Source organism: Lactuca virosa, chromosome 3 (assembly GCF_052849685.1).
Source record: "Lactuca virosa cultivar CGN04683 chromosome 3, Lactuca_virosa_CGN04683_v6, whole genome shotgun sequence".
In the NCBI taxonomy this organism is placed as follows: domain Eukaryota; kingdom Viridiplantae; phylum Streptophyta; class Magnoliopsida; order Asterales; family Asteraceae; genus Lactuca; species Lactuca virosa.
Window position 1 is genome coordinate 439,413,650 of NC_136428.1, and position 21,043 is coordinate 439,434,692.

The following is a 21,043-nucleotide window of genomic DNA, read 5'->3' on the forward strand; positions in this document are numbered from 1 at the left end:
TCCAATCCTACCCTAAGCCATAATCAATAAGAACAGAACATAAGGCCAGGTCAAACATTCTCAGGATATAAGATCTTAATTATATACAGTTGTGATGCATACACAAGTAACTACAGTAATGATGTCAATCTCATATAAGGAAAACCCTAGGCTAACAGGTATCATGTAATCAGGAAATTCTATCATGCAATTCTTGAAGATCCCTAGCCTAGTACTAGCATGCTGTTCTAACATATCACAATATCAAATAACCGTATGGTATTTTGGGGTCTACTTACTGGCTCCGGCTGATCGTACACTTCGCATCCTCTTTTACTTATTTTGAAAACCATTTAAAATCATTTTGAAAATCTTTCCTTGATTTGAGACTGGATTCACACGAGTGTTCCTCCAATTCACTCAAACCAAGGCTCTGATACCAACTTCTAACATCCCAAAATTTCGAGCCAATTTAAAACTTTTGGATTCATTTGAAACCATTCAACTATTACAATTTGTTTTCAAAATAGTTTATACATCAGAGTTCCCAGAAATCATAATCGTAAATCGAGGAAGTGTATGGTCACGCCTTCGCCTACCCGCGGCCATCCGCTGAACCTGAAACAATAAACTGAAACTGTAAGCCCGAAAGCTTAGTGAGTTACCCCCAAAATACCAACCTCATATAACCATAATCATATCATATCAACAAATACAGAACAATCATGCATCTCGAGTATACAGTGTGACTGGTCCGCCCGCACCGGGTCTTCAGTCCACCCAGTCCACTCTCTGGGTCTACAGTATGACTGGACCGCCTGCACCGGGCCTACAGTCCATCTGGATCTATCCCGAGCCTTCGGTATGACTGGACCGCCATACGGGCCTACAGTCTATCCGGACCGCTCGTAGGGTATCTTGGCCTTCAGCACAAAGCAGGACCGCCTCAACCCAAACATCAAGCAAATAACCATGTGCACATATAACAGTTAATCACATAACAATCCATAGACAGACAACCAATCTAGCAGATCATATAGTATAGCAACATCCTAACCAGGATACCGACCTAACCGGTCACTAACATAGCATCATCCTATATACCAGGATACCGACCCTAACCAGGTCACTAAACATAATACCGTCCTAATTACCAGGACGCCGGTCTAACAGATCAATAAACATATCAACAATCCTATAACCAGGATATCGACCTAACCGGTCACTAACATAGCATATCACCATCCTCACTACCAGGATATAAATCAGTAAGCATATCATGCAATAATCCAAATACCAACCATAAAGGGCTGGCATTGGTGCCTTAGACCCTGTTGATATGGTGAGGATAACTCACCTTGCAATGCCGGACTAAACCACGAAAACACGCTCCCGACACACTGCCCCAAATTCCAACACATGTAACCATCAATGATCCAATCATAAATACCCGCTTACCAATTATCCTCAAAATTCAAAACGGTCAACCCTTGGTCAAAGTCAAAGTCAACTATCAAGGTCAACAGTCCATGTTGACCTCAACTTGCCGAGTATCCTCAGCTACTCGCCGAGTTCCTTGCATAACTTGCCAACTTGCCGAGTCACCATGCCACTCGCCGAGTCCAAGGCAATCTTCATCGGACTCGCCGAGTTGTTCATCCAACCCGTCGAGTTCATGACCATCTTCATATGACTCGCCGAGTCTACCATGCGACTCGCCGAGTCTCTTCAGTCCTTCATCCATACAGATGCTTTTTAAGCCATGCTAAGACTCCATACTGCAGATCCAACTTCCCAAGGCATGCTGATCACGTAAAGTTGCAAACTTTACGTGCATGCAAGGCTCTAATGACTCATAATGCCAAATCCAAGCTTGAAAGGGGGTTTTACACTCAAGGAGGGGTTCATATTTGCCAAAGCTGATATCTTTATGGACTTACAAATCAAAGAGAGTTCAGATCTGAAGTTACAACTTCAGATCTGAGCTCATACCCAAAAATAGCTTCATAACCAAACCAAGAAGCCCTAATTTCATCCAAAGAGATCTAGAATGAAATGGAGTTGGGATAACAGCTTAATACCTTCCCAAAAGATGCCAACTAAAGTAGATCTTGATCCCCACGAATTCCTTGCTTCAATCCACATGTTTCCCCCAAGCTCTTCTCACCAAGAATCCTCTTCCAAAGCTTAAAACACACAATGGGGCACACACACACGTATTAGGGTTTGCTAAGCTCTCAAGGGACTGTAAAGAGGCTGAAGGTGGCTTATGATTCTTTAAATAGGGTGCCAAACCCCGGAAATTAGGGTTTTACCTTCCAGCTCCAACTCGTCGAGTCACTCTTCCGACTCGGCGAGTTGGTCACTTAACACGTGGTCCAAACCCGCTGCTACTCGACGAGTCAGGCAACCAACTCGTCGAGTAGACCTTGAATTCATGAGAATTCATAACCATATATTGGTATTCGAGAATCGGGCGTTACACTTTGAGTTATCTAAGTTTGAGCCTTTGAGTTATCTGGTGAAGATGTAAAGAGATGATGACTAAACACAATTGATTGATCAAGATGAAATTAGGAGACAACCAATTTGGGATCCGATTGGATGCACAGGAGTTGGAGAAGATTACAAAGAAGGATGACATGGTTGATGAACCAGTAGTTTAATTTGTATTTTATTTTGGAGATTTGGTTTGTGATCGAGTGAATCGATGACGATATTTAGTCCTAATTTGTTTTGCAACCGTCCATGTGTGTTTATGTGTAGGTCAAAGTTGCGTTTGGAGAGAGAGAGAGAGAGCAATAAGTGAAAACATCATAAATGGTCCCTGTAGTAGTGAAATGACGAAATTGCCCTTCAGTTAATGGACAAAACTTAATGGAGTTAGCAATAAGGACCAATCGTCAAAAGTTTTGAAAGCACAGAGACCATCTAAGATGTTTAAACCACGGGGACTAAACTTCAGATTTTGGGAAACCACAGGGACCATTTATGATGTTTTTTCTTTTTTATAAGAATATTAATAGATATAAAAATGTGATTATGACCCAACTAGACATTTTTTATGGGTACTTTTCAAAATATAGATATAAAAAGTGTTTCCACAAATAGACATGCATTCCACGGAGGTGCCTCCATGGTCTCCGTAGAATTAGGGTACCCTCCGCGGAATGGTCATATGGTTAATTTAGGAGAGAAATATGCGTAAAGTTGACGGATCAAATCATCGGAAGGAGCTCAGCAGAACTGGTTTTCAGTGTTCATTGCTCAGAAGGAGCTCTGCGGAACTATGCTTCAGCTTTTTTTTTTATGCCATAACGATTCCTCAGAGCATATGTTCATTTTGCAGAGCTTTCGGAGGTAGCTCTGTGAAATCCATGTCTATACGTGGAAAGAGCATTTTCATGTATATATATATTTTGGAAAACATCCCAAAATATGTCTATTTGTATCATAATCCCTATAAAAACAGACTTAGGGGTAAAACCGTACATTCATGACAAATATCGAAAGTTTTTTTTGCCTCAAGTTAATACCATCCATTTGATGACCTGATGAAGCAGTTCGGGTCGGGTTTCTTTGTTGGCTATTTGTTCGAGTGTGGGTCATAGGCAATAGCGTATCTCCGTTCACAAATTTCCTATCTTTGTTCTTTAAAAGCAAAGTGGAAAAAAAACACTACCAGTTGTCCTGATTCTTGATCATATCATAAAAAAGTCTTTTCTAATTATTCGAATTCTGCTTTCAATTCAAGAACTGAAATCAACAGCAAGATAGATTAATCAACAATGGAAGCAGCTTACTACATACGAAGACACCACAGGCATAACCCTAACGATGAACAGTGCATTTCTGTTGTCGTTAAACACATCAGAGCTCCTGTTGATATCGTAATCTCTCGCCCTTTCTCTTCCCTATTCTTATTACTTTATGTTTCGATTCAATCTGACATGTTTGTGTTTGGTGTTTATTTTTAGTTGAATTCAATCAGTTCCATAGTGGATCAGAGCTTATACTAGACCTTCTACTTTTAAGTACCCTAAGAATGAGAAATTGACATGAATTTTGTTACTAATAAATCACCATATGATTTTAAAAGCTTCTGTGGTTAATCCTACAAGTTTGCTACTGCATCAACAGCGATATACTGATATGTATACTTTTGATCTCAAAATCAGTGTTGAAAAAAGAAATCAACATTTCTAGTACCTGTTTTCATGATTTACACAGCTTCATATCACTTAACACACAGATCTGAAACATTCCATTTGCTTCAATTTAGAATATCTCTCTCTCTCTCTCTCTCTCTCTCTCTCACAAAGTATTTCAATTAATCAAGTATCAACCTCTGTTCTTTAACAGTTTCATTCGATTTTCTTTTTCAGGTTTGGTCGTTAGTTAGGAGATTTGATCAACCTCAAAAGTATAAGCCTTTTGTGAGCAGGTGTACTATGCATGGGGATCTTAACATAGGCAGTGTTCGACAAGTGAATGTCAAATCAGGGCTTCCTGCCACCACCAGTACTGAAAGGTTAGAACTTCTTGATGATAACGAACACATCCTTGGCATCAAAATCGTTGGTGGTGACCACAGACTAAAGGTATATCATTAAAATCAAATTCTCAATCTCAGAATCTCCAATTTTTTATGTTATCCAAATATTCATTTTTTCTGAAACTTTTGCAGAATTATTCCTCAATTCTGACTGTTCATCCAGAGATAATAGAAGGAAGATCAGGAACATTAGTGATTGAGTCATTTGTGGTTGACATTCCTGATGGAAACACAAAGGATGACACGTGTTACTTTGTGAAGGCGTTGATTAACTGCAATCTTAACTCTCTTTCAGAAGTGTCTGAACGGATGGCTGTGCAGGAGGACCAGAGAGGGTAGCCAAACATCTTGTGGTCTTAATAAAAGTGTTAGTGTTAGTGTCTCATTGCATTTAAACTTTTTTTTTTTAAATTGAAGCATTTTCTGCATTAAGTTATGTAAATATAGTAGAAAAAGAAGCAGCTCATTGTTTGCAGAACATTGGTGAAGGTCTGTGAACATTTGGTAGTTGATGCTAATATTTGTTATAAATAATAATAATATATGGTGGTGTTTTTACTTTTTATGCAAAATCTATTGCTATTTGAGTATTTTCGATTTTAATTTAATTTTCGATACTTGTTATTGATAATATTTGGTGGGCCAGCATTGCACGAGAAGTCTAGAAGGCACCAGTGACTTCAGTTTTCGTGTTTAGGTGGAACTCGACTGTACTGCATTTATACATGATGGCGTACGTAAACATATTGGAAAAATTATATATATATATATATATATATATATATATATATATATATATATATATATATATATATATATATATATTAAAACCTAAAGAGAGTTTGATCATTTGGTTGAATTTAGTAATCATATAATTGAATACATACAATATAAAAAAGTTAAACTGAAAAGGGGTGCAATAGAAAAGTACGAGTGAATTTAATTTTATTATTTTATAGTGATTTCCGCGTGTAAATAAGAAGCAAAAACATGGTGAAACCTAAAATTTTCCACTATATGATCTTTAAGTTGTTTGTTGATGTCGACTTGGGTGGATCTTTTAAGTATATCACTATCAACGCTTTACCAAAAAAATTGTATATAAATGTCAATATGTCATGACGATATAATTTTGGCAGTTTGAGTACTAACTTTTAAAAAATTACTACAACTTATCTTTATAGTTTCAAACTCAAACATATTGTTAAATTTATGTGAAATGGCCATTTTACCCTCCCATTTATTGTTTTGTAACTTTTGTTTATTATTTTCTGTATTTATTAAGAGGCCAACCATACCATAGTTAAGCTTAAAAACCTACAAAACACAATTTTCTTCCATAATAGAGGAATAATCATAAATTCCATTAGTTAACTCTAAATTAGAATTGCACAAACAACAATAACTATCTAAAGCTTAATATGATAGTGATTGAATTCAATCCCACGCGATACCACATGAATTTGAGGGGAGATTTCAGCAAGGTAGCTATGGATGAGCTTGACTATTTTGACTTTGGAAGAAGGGTCAACACATTAGACATCTAGAAAGCCATGCTCGGAACCATGATCAACAGCCTAATCTTGCATCTTGAAGATCTTTATGAGTTCTTGAACCAAATCAACATCAAGATCAGAAACCAATGCGTTCTCCAGCCGTTGACCAATTGGCTGACTCAACTCATGCCTCCTTGTTTCGCCACAGTCCAAACAAACACATCCATGTGATAAGGGATTTGATTCGTACACAACACTTTTTCTCCATATACAACAATTAATGCTTTAAAATGTTTTGTACAACTCTATAAAAGACAAAACTGTAAAATTGGTCCCTGTGGTATTCAAAAAACTTTGGATAAGGTCCAAAAAGTTTTCAACTTGCATGGAAGGTCCAAACTTAAAAATTTCCTTTGGTTTTGGTCCTTGGAGGACTTGAAAAGACTGTTTTGCCCTTTTTATTTCTTTTTTTGTATTTTTATAATATTTTCTTTAATAATTTATTAATTGAAAATTGAAAATGAAAGAATTGGGCCCTCTCTCTCTCTCTCTCTCTCTCTCTCTCTCTCTCTCTCTCTCTCTCTCTCTCTCTCTCCAAAAAGAACTCTCGCACACACACTCCACATACAAATACAACCGATGATGAACACACACTCCATAATCGATATGCAAGTGTGTAGTTGAATACTCTACCCAACAACATCGATTTCACCGATGAACTCCACCGCCAACCACCCTCATCCACCACAACCCTTACCGGAAACATCCTCATCATCTCCATCGCTTCACCAGAGTAAATCAACCCAAATGTGTCAAACATCACTACATTACCCACTCAAGAACATATAACCACCACCTCAACGCCTCAGAAGGCCCGTGAGCCGCCGAGAAGAAACCTACTCATTGGACGTTATTTGATGCACCCACATGCTATCCCTCCCTACTTCTCACTTCCTTTGATTTCGATCAAGAATTGATTTCTGGAACCATTTTGGATTTCGATCGAGAATTGATTTCCAAAACAACCATCTCTCCGATCTACAACTCGATGAAGACAATGATTGAGCTGCATGTCTCTCTCCTTCTCCAACAATGTTGTTCCAGCTCACTGATGGCGACGACGTTTAGGGTTTCAAGCGATGGTGGCTGTAACAAAGAGGGAAGATGGATGGTCGATGTATCTGCAACCTCCTGAGAATCGACGAGCACCACCATCGGCATATCACAACTTCAGATCCAAAGTTTTTTTTGCTGAATGTGGCCTGATGTTGATTTCTGGATTTAAAGGTTTTTTTTATATTTTTGTTTTCTTTGGTATGTATGTATGAGAGATAAGAGAGAGGTAAAGATAGAATAAATGGTGGTGGTGGTGGCGAAGAGTGGTGGCCGATGGTGATGGGTCGGTATTTGTTTGTGTGTGAAAGAAGAAAGGATGAGAGGAAGAAGATGAGAGAGAGAGAGAGAGAGAGAGAGAGAACCTGCTAGTGGGGTGGACCCGAAATATTTTTTATTTTTCATTTGTTTGTTTTTTAACTAATAAGGTATTAAAATAAATATAAAAATACAAAAAAGAAATGAGAAAGGCAAAATAGTCCTTTCAACATTTTTTGGACTAAAATCACAGGATATTCTTGATTTTGGACATTTCATATAAGTTAAAAACTTTTTAGACCCTATCCAAAGTTTTTTGAATACCACAGGGATCAATTTTGCAGTTTTGTCTCTATAAAATATAAATTGTTGTGTACGGAAAAAAAATTGGTATGTACAATCATTTCTCATGTTATAATTGAATTGAAAATTTGGTCGTTTGTTTACGTTGGTTAATGATTTACCAAGAATATCTAGGTTACTTTGCCATTCACGGATCGTTGTTATGTTTTTTTATTAAAACAAACCAACAGATATATCTTCAACCCATCGATCTTTCAAAACACTACTTGTTTTATAATAAAAAGATTTGCAAAAGTAACATATAACTATAAAAACATAGTTGAAGCATATATCGATTTTTATATAAATACGTTGGTAAGCGTTATTCATCAAAAACATGCATTGTTAAGTGGCCATGTCTTGCCTACTTGGTGTTTGGACGAGATGGAGGATGTGGGTTTATGTCTCATCCGAGCATCCCTTAAAATTTTCTTTTTGAAGTAAAACCAACTTGCAACATAAGCACTACATAATAAGATAATGTCGACTCGTGCTAATCGGATAGTGACCTATGAAATGTTAAAATTTTATAATTGAAAATCGAAAAAAAGTGACAAATTTATACTATAAAATAAATAAATAAATAGATGAAGTTGTGATGAAAAAGAAAATCTTCAATAATATAATGATTTTTTGTCTATTTCCCCTTCGTCGTAACATGGAAAATTGAAGAACATTTTTTTAATGCGACTAAAAGATGTATTTTTTTTTATTAACGGCAATCTTGACCACACTCTACTAGTAAGTTAAAAAAATGTTGATTTTATCAAAATGTTTGTAGCCCAACGAAATTAGGTATATCAGGTATGTTGGAAATGTGCCACTCTTTCAAATGATCGAGGTTCAAGTCTCACGGTGGACAAAAGCCGTTCTGAAAAAAATTGTTAAATTTTCTTAAAAATACAAAATGCATTCGATATAAAGAAAAACTTATGTACAAACCTACAACTCTTTATCAAGTATGATAATTGTTTTTTGGGATAATGATTTAAAAATGTAATAGATTTTTTGATTTATACACATTTAGTCACTGAGTTTTTTTCGTCCATATTTACCTCTTCAACTTGTTTAAACTGCGGACATTCAGTCATTATGACCGGCTACTCCAGATAAGTCGGAAAAAAATATTTAATAGGGTAATATATCACTCACTTTGTACACATTTAGTCATTAATATTTTTTTTTGTTGCAAAATAAGTCTTTGTTGTTTTTGTATATATTCAATACTTATGACCGGTTCATTCAGGTTTTGCTCACGACATCCTACGTGGGACAATTATTCATTAGGTGTTGCTCACAACATCCTACGCTAATAACTGGAGTAATCTAAAGTAATATATTTTTACTTACAATCTTTATATACACGCGTTATTCATGATTTCGTTGGACTGTAAATATAAAAACGTTCATACATACAATCATAAAGAATATATGGATATAAAGATTGTAAGTAAAATTATATTAGTTTTTAACAAGAGTAATCTAAATGAAAGTTGTAGTAGATTCCAATACGAATGCATGGATATAAAAATCATTAAAATACGAGATCGAATGAAGAAGTTAATGATTGTCTCAAACCACAAGACCTAAACAACCAATTAACTGAGGTCGCGGTGGCCATAAGCATCAATAGCCCTGAACACCTCATTAATGATTGTCTCACGTAACATATCGTGAGCAAGACCTGAAGAAAACGGTCATAAGTATGAATGTGTACAAAAACAACAAGAACTTATTTTGCAACACAAAAATATTAAGGATTAAATGTGTACAAAGTGAGAAATATATTACCCTGTTAAGTCATTTTTTTCGGCTTACCTGGGTAACCGGTCATAAGAAATGAAAGTGTACAGTTTAAACAACTTGAACATGTAAATATGGACGAAAAAAACTCAGTGACCAAATATATACAAATTGAAAAATATATTACACTTTTTAAGTCATTATGCGACAATTGTTTTATGAGAAAATATAAATTTGACATAGTTTTCTAAATTTTTTTCTTAAAAATAACCAAAAAAAGTAAGGAATTACCCATAGCCATCGAAGTTGCAGATTACCTTCACAAGCTACAATTTCATTAATTGGACTACGACTTTGTTATTTGGGTTGCGATTTTGTCAAAAGTATAAACATTTTTTTTTCCATTTTGGCATTATTACATCGCATATGACAACTGTGGTTTCCTCTCCAAAATCTCATTTGAGATTTACTTAAGATTGTAAAAGTGTTTAATGGATAAGGTTATGTATTTACAATCTCACTTGAGTAAGGAAATTGTATATGAGAATTTATAGAGGAAACAAAATTCGGAAGAAAAAAAAGTTATATACTATATGGATCAAAATTTCAAGTGACGAAATCGCAGCTTGTTAAGGCCCATCTATTATTTTCATGGGTATATCGTATATGGATCAATCTATAATTTATTTTGGAAAGTTCACAAAACTTGGCTATATTTGTTCTTTTTATTTTCTTGTTCTCATCCACCCTCTGAATGCGAGATCTACTTCCCCCTTAAAATTCCGTTGTTTACTTTGCATTGTATGCCCTTTCTAAATCCCATGTAAATCTTTTTGTTAAGAGAATAAGAACGCATGATTATCTTAAACTATAAACTCACGTATTCAGACCTACAATTTTAATGAACATCAAACTAAAATCGTAAGTAGACATGTATTTCCAAGGAAAGAGTTATGATTTGGTGTTGATCTCCTTGAGTTGCTGAAGAATAGTCGGAGACCGACAGAATTTCGTTAATTTCATACAAGCTATCTTTCTTGAATTAAGAATTTAAAGATTTGATGGTTGTTGGACCAATTTGTGTTGAATACAATTAATTAAGGATGTTGAATTAAAATGGGTACATGATTGTTTTACAAAATCTTGCTACTTCTTAAATTCAAAAATATTTGCCAAGAATGGTTCTTCAATCTGCAGTATTTCCTTTTCCCATTTCAACTTCGTCATCTGCTTATCAATTTCAACCATATAACTACTTATTGCAAATCTAACATAAAAAAAAAAAAACATATGGCTATTTAAAAAAGCAGTTTTGAAAATACAAGTTTGTGATGCATCATAATCTCTTACACTGTTTATCTCTTCATCATTCTACAGAAAAGTAACCTCATCCAATGACACGGCGACACATCAGCCACAAGGAGTTAGCTTTGAATTTCCCGCACCTCGAGGGTTGTCATCTTTCCAATCATCAAAAGCCCTTGCCCTGTCCTCATCATCATCATCTTCATCTTCATCATCTCCACCACCTGCTCTCGGCTTCCACTTGTCGTTATGCCACGAAGAATTTGCTTCCTCTATCATCTTCGCAGTCCTCTCTTGCCATTTATTCATCATCTCCATCTCCTTCATCCCAGCTTCTTCTATGCTCATTGTTGGCAATCTTAAAACCCAACACACACCATCAATCATTATTCATATAAAATCACATTATTCTAAGTGGTTGTTTGATATGCCTTACTTAGTCTGGTAAAAAGCTTGTTGGTTAGATTCAGACCGTTTGATATCACAATTAGAAGCCTCAGATTCGGTCTAATAAGTGATAAGAGACTGAGTCTGACTGAATCACAATCAGCAACTATCAAACAAACCCTTATTGATTAAAACGTTTTTTTTAGAAGTGACATGAGACTTTTAGAGAGTGATGATACCTGTGACCAGGTTGGAAAACTTGGGCAGCAATCCTTTCCCTATCATTTGTTAGAAGACTTCCACCACCCACGAGACTAGCAGGCCCAAACAAGAGTGGTTGTTGGTGTTTATGATCGTGTGGCTGTGATACATTTGCTCTTCCCTCCAAAACATCCTGAGCAAAAGTAGCACATGTTATCGGTGTTGCTGGTTTCATGTATCGAGCACGAGCAGCAGCGTTTCGATGCCAGTCTTGTACGGTTTTCGCACGTTCCTCCAGAATAGCCTCCGAAATTTCAATACCTCCTTCCTACAAATAACAATAATATTAATACATCAACAAAAAAAGATGGAGATTTTATCTTTTTGGGAAATATTCCTCCGTACCTGCGCTTGCTTTTCCTTTATTGCAGAAAGCATCTCCTCCTCTTTCTTCAGCATTTCGATCAGATCAAGAGCCTATAACAGAAAGTGAAAAGGTGTGAAAAACAAATTGAAGCAAAAATCTGTTTCACCACATCACATGACACTAACCTTGCAGATAGCCAATGAGATTGTTGTTAGCCATGCCTACAAATTATACAAAATTTCAAACGTTAACATAATCAATCAAGTGCATTCAGGAACTGAAAATGTGTCTAAAACCCACCTCCCTTTCCTCATCATCATCAAGTACATCATCATCATCATCATCATCATCATCATCATCTCCAGGGGGAGGAGTAGATGTAGAAAGGGGGGCTGCAGCTTTAGTTGAACGCCCACGTCGTTCTTTGCGTTCCTTTAATTCTAATAGCTTTGACTCTGCAGCTCGTTGCCTCTTAAACCTAGCAATCTACAATCACCCAACTAAACCTTAATATTTCTAAAAGAATTACTTACTTAATTAGTAGGAGATAAAGCTATATTACCTTCTTAGCCCTTCTATCTACAACACTATGTGTTTCCAATTCATCTTCAGGTACAAGCTCCATTGCATCACAGAATGCAAGAAATTCCTATACATTCAAAGTTAGCTGTGTTGTGTGTGTATGCATTATGTATTTGTATATAGTATATACATATCTTCAATTGATAACAGCAATACCTTTATCTTAGACTGTGAAACCTTCAAATTTTCAATCCTGTCATCATGCCCACTTTTCTCTATCAATTCAGCAATATAAAATGGCACCTGTTCCCATAACAACCCAACTTCAAAACCCTATCTTTTTCATCGTGTTGATTGATAAACAACAAAACAAAGAGACTAAGTTGTATCATTGATCCAACAACGCATGAAGCTAACTTTAAAGAATATGACATAAAATCTACCAAATAACAAAACAGCACAAGCACATAAGTTCTATATGAAGAACAAACAGGGTAATGATGATGATAATGATACAAACTAGTATTTACCAGAATATATTTGAGATTTGTAGTACTGATATCTTCCTTAGTCTCGTTAGCTGAAAATAACCCTAATTTGCTAATCATTTCCTCGCACTGTTGTAATGCTTCGCAACCCTTTCTCAATGTCTCCTATAAATAACAATAAATTATGATCCCATAACACAATATACACATACATGTATATGAACAAGAAGAAGAAGAAGATATATGTATGAATACACACATACATACACACCTTGTCAACGGCAGAATCAGTTGCGAGAAGGTGAATTTTATGAGCCTGCTCGAAGAGTGTAGGCAGAGACATGTCTTCCATTTTGAGCGAAACCATCGTCGATCTCAAACTGTTGCAACCCAATGAAACTTGAGAAAACAAAATTCATGACAAAAGAAAACTATCTTTTTGTAATTTCTTTCAGACATTTCATCAAACGGTTGCTTTGCATCTATATAAAATAGCCACATAACCTCCAACCAGTAGAGATTAGAGAACAGCAAGAGTAAGAGCTTTAGGAAAATGAAAAAACAAAAAATTTCAAGCAATTCAATCAAATGACCTGTAGTAATGCCAATAAAAACAAGTCCAAGCTCATACAAAATGATCTGTCCACTGTAATTAAAACGAAAAAAAAAGTACTGAGAGAATGAAATTTACCTGGTCGATGCGGAGGTTAACGGTGGTGGTGGTGGATGCGGCGTAGTAAGCTGAGGAAGATGATGAGGTTACGATGGAAAGAGGAGGCGATGAAATAATTGTGGTCGATGCTTGCCACTGTAAATAATCCGAAAAAAGCACTGATAGAATAATAAATTTGCAAAGTCGATGCAGGTTAACGTTGGTGGTGGACGGGTGGTCGATGCGACGGAGTGATCTGAGGAAGGTGATGGGAGGGATCGATGGAAGCAGGAGGCGATGAAGAAATGGAGGGTGTAATGGTAAAGATGGAGGTTAAAAGCAAAGATATTTGTCAAGATTCAAGAAAATCATTAAATTTAGACAAAATTGCAAAAATGGTCCAGACATTTTTTTTGGGTTTTAGTCCAAACCACGATTTTTTTGGATTGGTGATCCTTTTGAGCTAGTTTCGTTGCGTTTTTGGTCCTTATGAATAGTGAAATGACTGTAATACCCTTGGGGTATTTATTTTCCATTTTTAAATTCATTTTTTTAATTTAATAATTATTTATTCATTTTAATTATTAAAAAAATGAGAGGGCCCACATCTCTCTCTCTCTCTCTCTCTCTCTCTCTCTCTCTCTCCCTCTCTCGATTTTATAAAGTCAAAATCAATTTACCAAGAATGTAATACTGAATCTCCATTTAGAACAAATAGGAAAAATCCATACAAAGAAAAAACCCAGAAGAAACTCTTAGCCCCCACCTCCATCGTTGTCCTCCTGCTCCGCCACCCCTTTTCTCGTTGAAACCCACCTCCAACTCCACTATCATTTTAGCAGCGACGTCAATCTTCACCGCCATCTCCCTCGTTCTTCAACTTATCTCCTCACTGGTGCTTGTTAGCAAGAAGCGTGCTCCAATCCGATTGTGTTGACTGGATTATGTTTGTAATTAATAGGGAAGCAGAGTAAGAAAGGTGATCGACTTCAAGTAGCAAGGGCTCAACAACATCGTGTCAAATTATCTCAAATCTAGGGTTCTAGAGCACACAGCTATCGACGGAGGCGGAGATGGGCGGTGGTGTTGGTTGGAATATGAAGAGAGGAAGAAGATGATGATGTTCGTGAGGAAGAAGACGGGTGCACTCCAGGTGCTCGACCTTATGTCTAGCTTAGTCTTCGGTCCAATTCCTCCGTTAATTGGCTCTCTAAATTAACTCAATCTTCTACTTCTTGCCGATAATTCTCTAAATTTTCGGGTGTTTTGTTTTAATTGGATTCTTGTCTAGGCTTCTGGATATTCCTTGTCACACCCCAAAACCAAGAACGGCGGAAACGTTCTGGGGTGGAGGACGTCATGTACAGTATCACAACAATGCATAATAGTAAAGACAAGCAACAACATCCATTGCATTAATTGTAATACAAGCGTCATCTGTATAGTTTGTAAGACACCAAAAGTATAATCAAAATAAAAGATGAGTCTTGTATGTGCTCCATCTTCTCAAAAGCTTCATCTGTACCTGTCTACTGATAACCTGAGAATACAAGTTATTTTGAAAGAGTTTATCAGCATAAGGCTGGTGAGTTCATAAGTATTTAGTGTCATTGTTTGTATAAAAATGTTTACAACAATGTAGTGCAATAATTGATTTCAATGTTTGTAAATAGTATACTCCCTAGAAAATCCTATATTTCCTAGTAAAAAGTAGTCTTCTACCAAGACCCGATTGTTTGTATATCTGTTCTTTTGTAAATGTAAAGGTTTTTCCCCAGTGAAACTATCTGTATGAAAATATGGTTTACTTAAACGAGTATGTGACAAAATCACAAAATAATGAAGTACAGACTCCATGTAGTACTAAATGTACAGTACACCTCGGAGAGACTAAAATAGAAATGTGTAGACTCCAGGTGGTATTAAATGAACAACACGCCTCGAAAAGTCTATTTTAGTAATGTGTAGACTCCAGGTGGTATTAAATGAACAATACGCCTCGAAAAGTCTATTTTTGCCTTTAATTCTTAATTGGTTAATTAAAGGTTTGAATGTGAACTCGTATGTAACCATGCTGATCGACGACTGAATAATTGATAACCCTCCAGGTCATATATAGTAGGGTAGCATTCTGTCACCCCTTGGCCTTTCGGCTGGGACTGTAGCTAGCAGTCAGGATGTGGGAGTGTCTGTCCCGTATAGATCTATACACACAATGCCCGCTCTCCCTCCAGGAGACTCTGGTTACAAAGTGATAGCACAATAAAGTGTCGTATCGAGAAGTAGTATGTCACATTCTTTTTATAGTATTCAAATGTTTATGTAGTATGTCATAGTGTAGTAATGTTTTCTTGTAGTAGTATATAGTGTATTCTCTTGTATATTGTATAGTATGTTTTCTTGTATAATGTACAGAGTGTTCTCTTGTAGAGTATAAAATGAGTGTTGATTCATAACTGAACTGATTATGGTAAGTGTCATTGTAATAGTAGTAATGAGTATTAATCCTTAACTATACCTAATATAGTTAAATAGTAATGTTATTTGCATGCCTTTGTTACACAAAGGTACTGAACTGAAGTGAAAACCATTATATCTAACACACACACACACACATATATATATATATATATATATATATATATATATATATATATATATATATATATATGATATATAACTAAGAATTAAACGACAGTCGGACAAATAACAGAATACCCTAAGTCCACAACCAAACAAGGAACATGAAATAAGGTGAGCTATCAGTCCTAAGTCCTTCAAGTCTTACTTATATAAATATATGGGTGTAGATATGGGTTTGAAAATAATGCAAGTTTAAAAGAATTTGAAAACAGTTTTAGCATTTAAAGAGTTTAATAAAATGTTTGAAACACTTGAAAATCCATAAGTTTGATAGCAATTTGGAAGCAATAGAAAATCTTTCTGTTTGTTCTAGTTATTAATCACATGTGATTAAAGCAATAACTAGAATGTTTCAACTTGTATCCCCCCCCCCCCATAAAAGCATTTAAAATCATTTCAAAGGTTGATTAAGGGGTATGAACTCACCTGCAGTGAGTAACTCGAATGGAAGATCGATATAGGATTGTTGGGTGTCAAATGGAGTCTCGAGCATAAACGAATCCTATTCAACATATAATTACACATACGTGAATACATTAGTAGATATAACCACTAATGGTGATAGGGACATGTCTTAAGGACATAAAAAAACACTTAGAATTTAGTGATACCAACTCATATGGTTGCACATAAGGAGTGCATGGCCCTATTTTGGAGTGTAAGGCCACAAAATCATGGGTTTTATGTGTGTGCGGCCAGAGTGTGCAGCCAGGGTGTGTGTGCGGCCGCACACGCACTATGAAGTGTGTCAAAACGTGGTTCCAAGCCCTTGGGATGTTCTAGTGAAGGTGTTTTGACCATTTCTTAACCGGATTAGGAGTTTGTTGTCATTTTCGGCCCTTAAAAGGGTGTGCGCGGTTGTACATGGTGTGTGCGGCCGTACACATGGTGTGTGCGGCCAGAGTGTGCGGCCAGGCCTGTGTGCGGCCGTACACTCCCACCTAAATGTGTCCAAATCGATTTTTCAAGGCTTGGGGATGATCCTAAGAAGGTGTTTTGGTCGATGCTAAGCTTGGATGGGTGTTTAAGCCCATTTTAGGACCAAAAGATGTGTGTGCGGTCACACATGACGTGTGTGCGGCCATACACACATGAATATCATCTAGAACGATGATTTCATGGATCAAAACCGAGAATAAGGCTTTCTAATTTGTTGTAGTAACGATCTAAGGATGTTTACTTACTTGTATTGTCGATTGGAGAAGAAAACTTGAAGAACTCTAGAGAGAAAATGTTCCAACTTTGAAGGAGTGGGAAAAAGGGTGTAAGGTTGACTTAGGGGCCTTTATATAGGCTGGAGTGTGAGGTTAGGAGGGTGTGCGGTCGGCTGTGTGCGGCTGGCTGGCCGCACACACCTTGTTTGGTGTGTTTGGCCCGGTTTTGTGATGCTATACACATTCCAACCCTTCGTAAGACTCATATCTTGATTATATTAAGCCTATAGCACTTATATAGACCCAAACTTTATTACAAAATAGCAAAATGAGGCTAACTTTGATAAAAATGAAGAACGTATAAGTCGGAAATTTCGGGTTGTCACATCATTCCCCCGTTAGAGGGAATTTCGTCCCGAAATTAGAGTTCGAGCAACTAAGTTATTTACAAATAACTAAGTAAAAAGATGAGGGTATTTAAGTTTCATTTGATCCTCGCGCTCCCATGTGAATTCCGGTCCTCGCTTGGCGTTCCAGTGAACCTTCATGATTGGGATGCGGCTTTGTTTCGTTTGCTTGACCTCTCGGTCCATGATCTCTACAGGTTCTTCCACAAAGTTGAGGCTCTCGTTGATCTCGATCTCGTCGAGTGGGATTACAAGAGTCTCATCGGATAGGCACTTTTTCAAGTTTGAGACGTGGAAGGTAGGATGTACGTTACTAAGCTCGCGGGGTAAGTTGAGTTTGTAAGCTACGGGCCGATTCTAGCGAGAATCTCGAAAGGCCCTATGTACCTTGGATTTAGCTTTCCACGCTTTCTGAAGCATATCAAGCCCTTCCAGGGTGAGACTTTCAAAAGGACTCGGTCTCCCACTTGGAATTCCAAAGGTTTCCTTCGTTTGTCTGCGTAGCTTTTCTGTCGGTCTCTTGAGGCTTTCAATCGTTCACGAATCTGAACGATCTTCTCTGTCGTTTCCCGAATGATCTCCGGACCCGTGAGAGTGCTGTCAGGAATTCGTCCTTTAGCTAACTGAGTGTCACCCACTTCAGCCCAACACAGAGGGGATCTGCACTTCCGACCGTAGAGGGCTTCAAATGGAGCAGCCTTGATGCTTGTCTGATAGCTGTTGTTGTATGAGAATTCGACAAGGGGTAAATGGGTATCCCACGCCTTCCCAAAGTCGATCACACAGGCTCGCAACATATCTTCTAAGGTTTGGATAGTTCTCTCACTTTGTCCGTCGGTCTATGGATGGTAGGCTGTACTCATGTCCAGCCTCGTTCCTAAGGAGCTTTGTAGTGACTGCCAGAACCTCGAAGTGAATCTATTATCTCTGTCCGAGATAATGGATATGGGAACACAGTGTAGTCGTACAATCTCCCGTATGTATGTTCGTGTGAGCTTCTCCATTTTGTCAGTTTCCTTGATGGGCAGGAAGTGTACGGATTTGGTCAATCTGTCGACGATGACCCAAATGGTATCAAGTCCACCCGTTGTCTTGGGTAGCTTGGTTATGAAGTCTATAGTGATCCGCTCCCACTTCCATTCAGGTATCTCCGGTTGCTGGAGTAGACCTGATGGTTTCTGGTATTCGACCTTGACCTTGGCGCAAGTAAGGCATTTACTTACGAAGGTAGCGATCTCCGCTTTCATGTTAGGCCACCAATATGACTTTTTAAGATCCAGATACATCTTATCTGAACCCGGGTGGACAGAATATCGTGTGTTGTGCGCTTCCTTCATGACCAAGTCTCTGAAGCCACCGTGTCGTGGTGTCCAGATCTGTTCCATGAGATATAAGGCTCCGTCACCCTTGACTTCTAAGTTTTTATCCATTCCACGCAGGGATTCTCCCGTCACATTTTCAGGTTTTAAGGCTTCGAGCTGAGCCTCCTTAATTTGTGCGGATAGATGCGAATAGATAGTCATTGATAATGACTTGACTCTTCATCCAGAATATTCTTTCCGACTTAGGGCATCTGCTACTACGTTGGCTTTACCCGGATGATAACGAATTTCGCATTCGTAGTCATTGAGTAGTTCGACCCACCGTCGTTGTCTCATATTGAGCTCCTTCTGGTTGAATATGTGTTGTAGGCTTTTGTGGTCTGTGAAGATAGTGCTCTTTGTACCATACATGTAGTGTCTCCAGATTTTCAAGGCAAACACCACTGCTCCTAATTCGAGATCGTGTGTGGTGTAGTTGACCTCATGTGTCTTCAGCTGTCTTGAGGCATAGGCTATGACCTTTCCTCGTTGCATCAGAACACAACCGAGCCCTTGATTTGACGCATCGCAATAGACCACGAAGTCTTCTGTTCCTTCGGGGAGGGACAGTATCGGTGCGGTGCACAAGGCTCGTTTTAGCGTTTGGAACGCTTTCTCCTGCTTCTCTTCCCAGTCAAAGGCCACGCCCTTCTGGGTCAATGTAGTGAGGGGTTTCGCAATTCGAGAGAAGTTCTGTATGAATCTGCGGTAGTAGCCAGCGAGGCCTAGAAATTGACGAATTTCTGTAGGCGTCTTCGGTGCTGACAAGTTCTCAATGGCTTTAATTTTGGAAGGGTCCATGTGGATTCCCTCTTTTCTAACCACGTGTCCTAAGAATTCGACTCTTCGGATCCAAAATTCGCACTTAGAGAACTTCGCATAAAGCTTCTCTGATCGTAAGGTTCCTAGGACTTGTCGCAAATGATCGCTATGCTCCTCCTTACTTCGAGAGTAAATAAGTATATCATCAATGAAGACGATGACGAACTGATCCAAGTAAGGACGACATACTCTATTCATCAAGTCCATGGATACTGCGGGCGCATTGGTTAATCCGAATGGCATCACTACGAACTCGTAGTGTCCGTAACGAGTTCGGAAGGCTGTCTTCGGAACATCCTCCTCAAGCACTCGTAACTGGTGATACCCGGACCTCAGATCAATCTTGGAAAAGTAGCTCGCCCCTTGCAGTTGGTCAAATAAATCGTCTATGCGAGGAAGAGGGTAACGATTCTTGACTGTAAGCTTGTCAAGTTCCCTGTAATCGATGCACATACGGAACGATCCGTCTTTCTTTTTCACGAACAAGACTGGTGCTCCCCAGGGTGAGAAGCTTGGTCTTATGAAGCCTTTGCTGAGCAGTTCGTTAAGTTGACTGGACAGTTCCTGCATCTCAGAAGGTGATAGACGATAGGACGATTTGGCTACGAGGGTCGCTCCTGGAATTAAGTCGATTCGGAACTCGACTTGACGTTGCGGGGGTAATCCTGGGAGTTCTTCCGGAAAGACGTCAGGAAAATCGCGTACTACGGGGAGGTCTTTCAGGTCTTTTGTTTTCTGGCTCGTATCGACAACGTGCGCCAGGAATGCACGATATTCCTTACGGATATTTTTGGGCTTGGATACTTGAGATGATCCGAATGCTCGTACTGGGTTTGTCTCCGTAGATCAACAAGGTTTCATTATTCGGTAGGTTCAGGCGGACTGCCTTTTCAAAGCACAGAATATCGGTGCGATGGAGACTCAACCAGTCCATGCCCACAATGACATCGAAACTTTGTATAGCTACTGGTATGAGGTCGATTGGGAATGAATGATTATCTAGCGTGAGGGTACAACCTATGTAAATCTCGTTAGAACTCTCTGTCTTGCCGTTAGCCATTTCTATGACGAAGGTTTCTTTTAGTGTTTGTGGTGATTGTTTAAGTAGGTGTTTAAATTTGTGGTTTACGAAGCTTCTTTCTGCCCCACTATCGAATAGGATACAAGCATAAGAGTTATCGAGAAGGAACGTACCCGTGACTACTGTGGGGTCTGCCACGGCTTCGTTGTGGCTAATAGCAAGTAGTC

General features: G+C 38.1%; 2 protein-coding genes across 3 annotated transcripts; one reads left to right on the top strand and one right to left on the bottom strand.

Annotated features, from left to right (window-relative positions):
* The first annotated feature begins 3,606 nt into the window (after positions 1-3,606).
* On the top strand, positions 3,607-5,106 carry LOC145167894 (abscisic acid receptor PYL9-like). Its single transcript, XM_079087160.1, has 3 exons — positions 3,607-3,869; positions 4,365-4,580; positions 4,667-5,106. The coding sequence occupies exons 1-3, from the start codon at positions 3,768-3,770 to the stop codon at positions 4,871-4,873; spliced, it is 525 nt and encodes a 174-aa protein (XP_078943286.1). The 5' UTR covers positions 3,607-3,767; the 3' UTR covers positions 4,874-5,106.
* Positions 5,107-10,614: 5,508 nt separating this feature from the next.
* On the bottom strand, positions 10,615-13,727 carry LOC145167893 (PP2A regulatory subunit TAP46-like). Of its 2 annotated transcripts, XR_013741501.1 has the most exons (11): positions 13,448-13,727; positions 13,028-13,136; positions 12,799-12,921; positions 12,485-12,571; positions 12,309-12,395; positions 12,047-12,232; positions 11,932-11,967; positions 11,785-11,856; positions 11,418-11,707; positions 10,837-11,149; positions 10,615-10,713 (listed from the first exon to the last, which is right to left on the bottom strand). XR_013741501.1 is itself a non-coding variant. In XM_079087159.1 (10 exons), the coding sequence occupies exons 2-10, from the start codon at positions 13,121-13,123 to the stop codon at positions 10,897-10,899; spliced, it is 1,230 nt and encodes a 409-aa protein (XP_078943285.1). In that variant the 5' UTR covers positions 13,124-13,136; positions 13,448-13,727; the 3' UTR covers positions 10,760-10,896. The 2 variants fall into 2 exon arrangements, 1 of the variants encoding a protein (XP_078943285.1); XM_079087159.1 differs by lacking the exon at positions 10,615-10,713 and having other exon boundaries at positions 10,760-11,149.
* Positions 13,728-21,043: the final 7,316 nt, after the last annotated feature.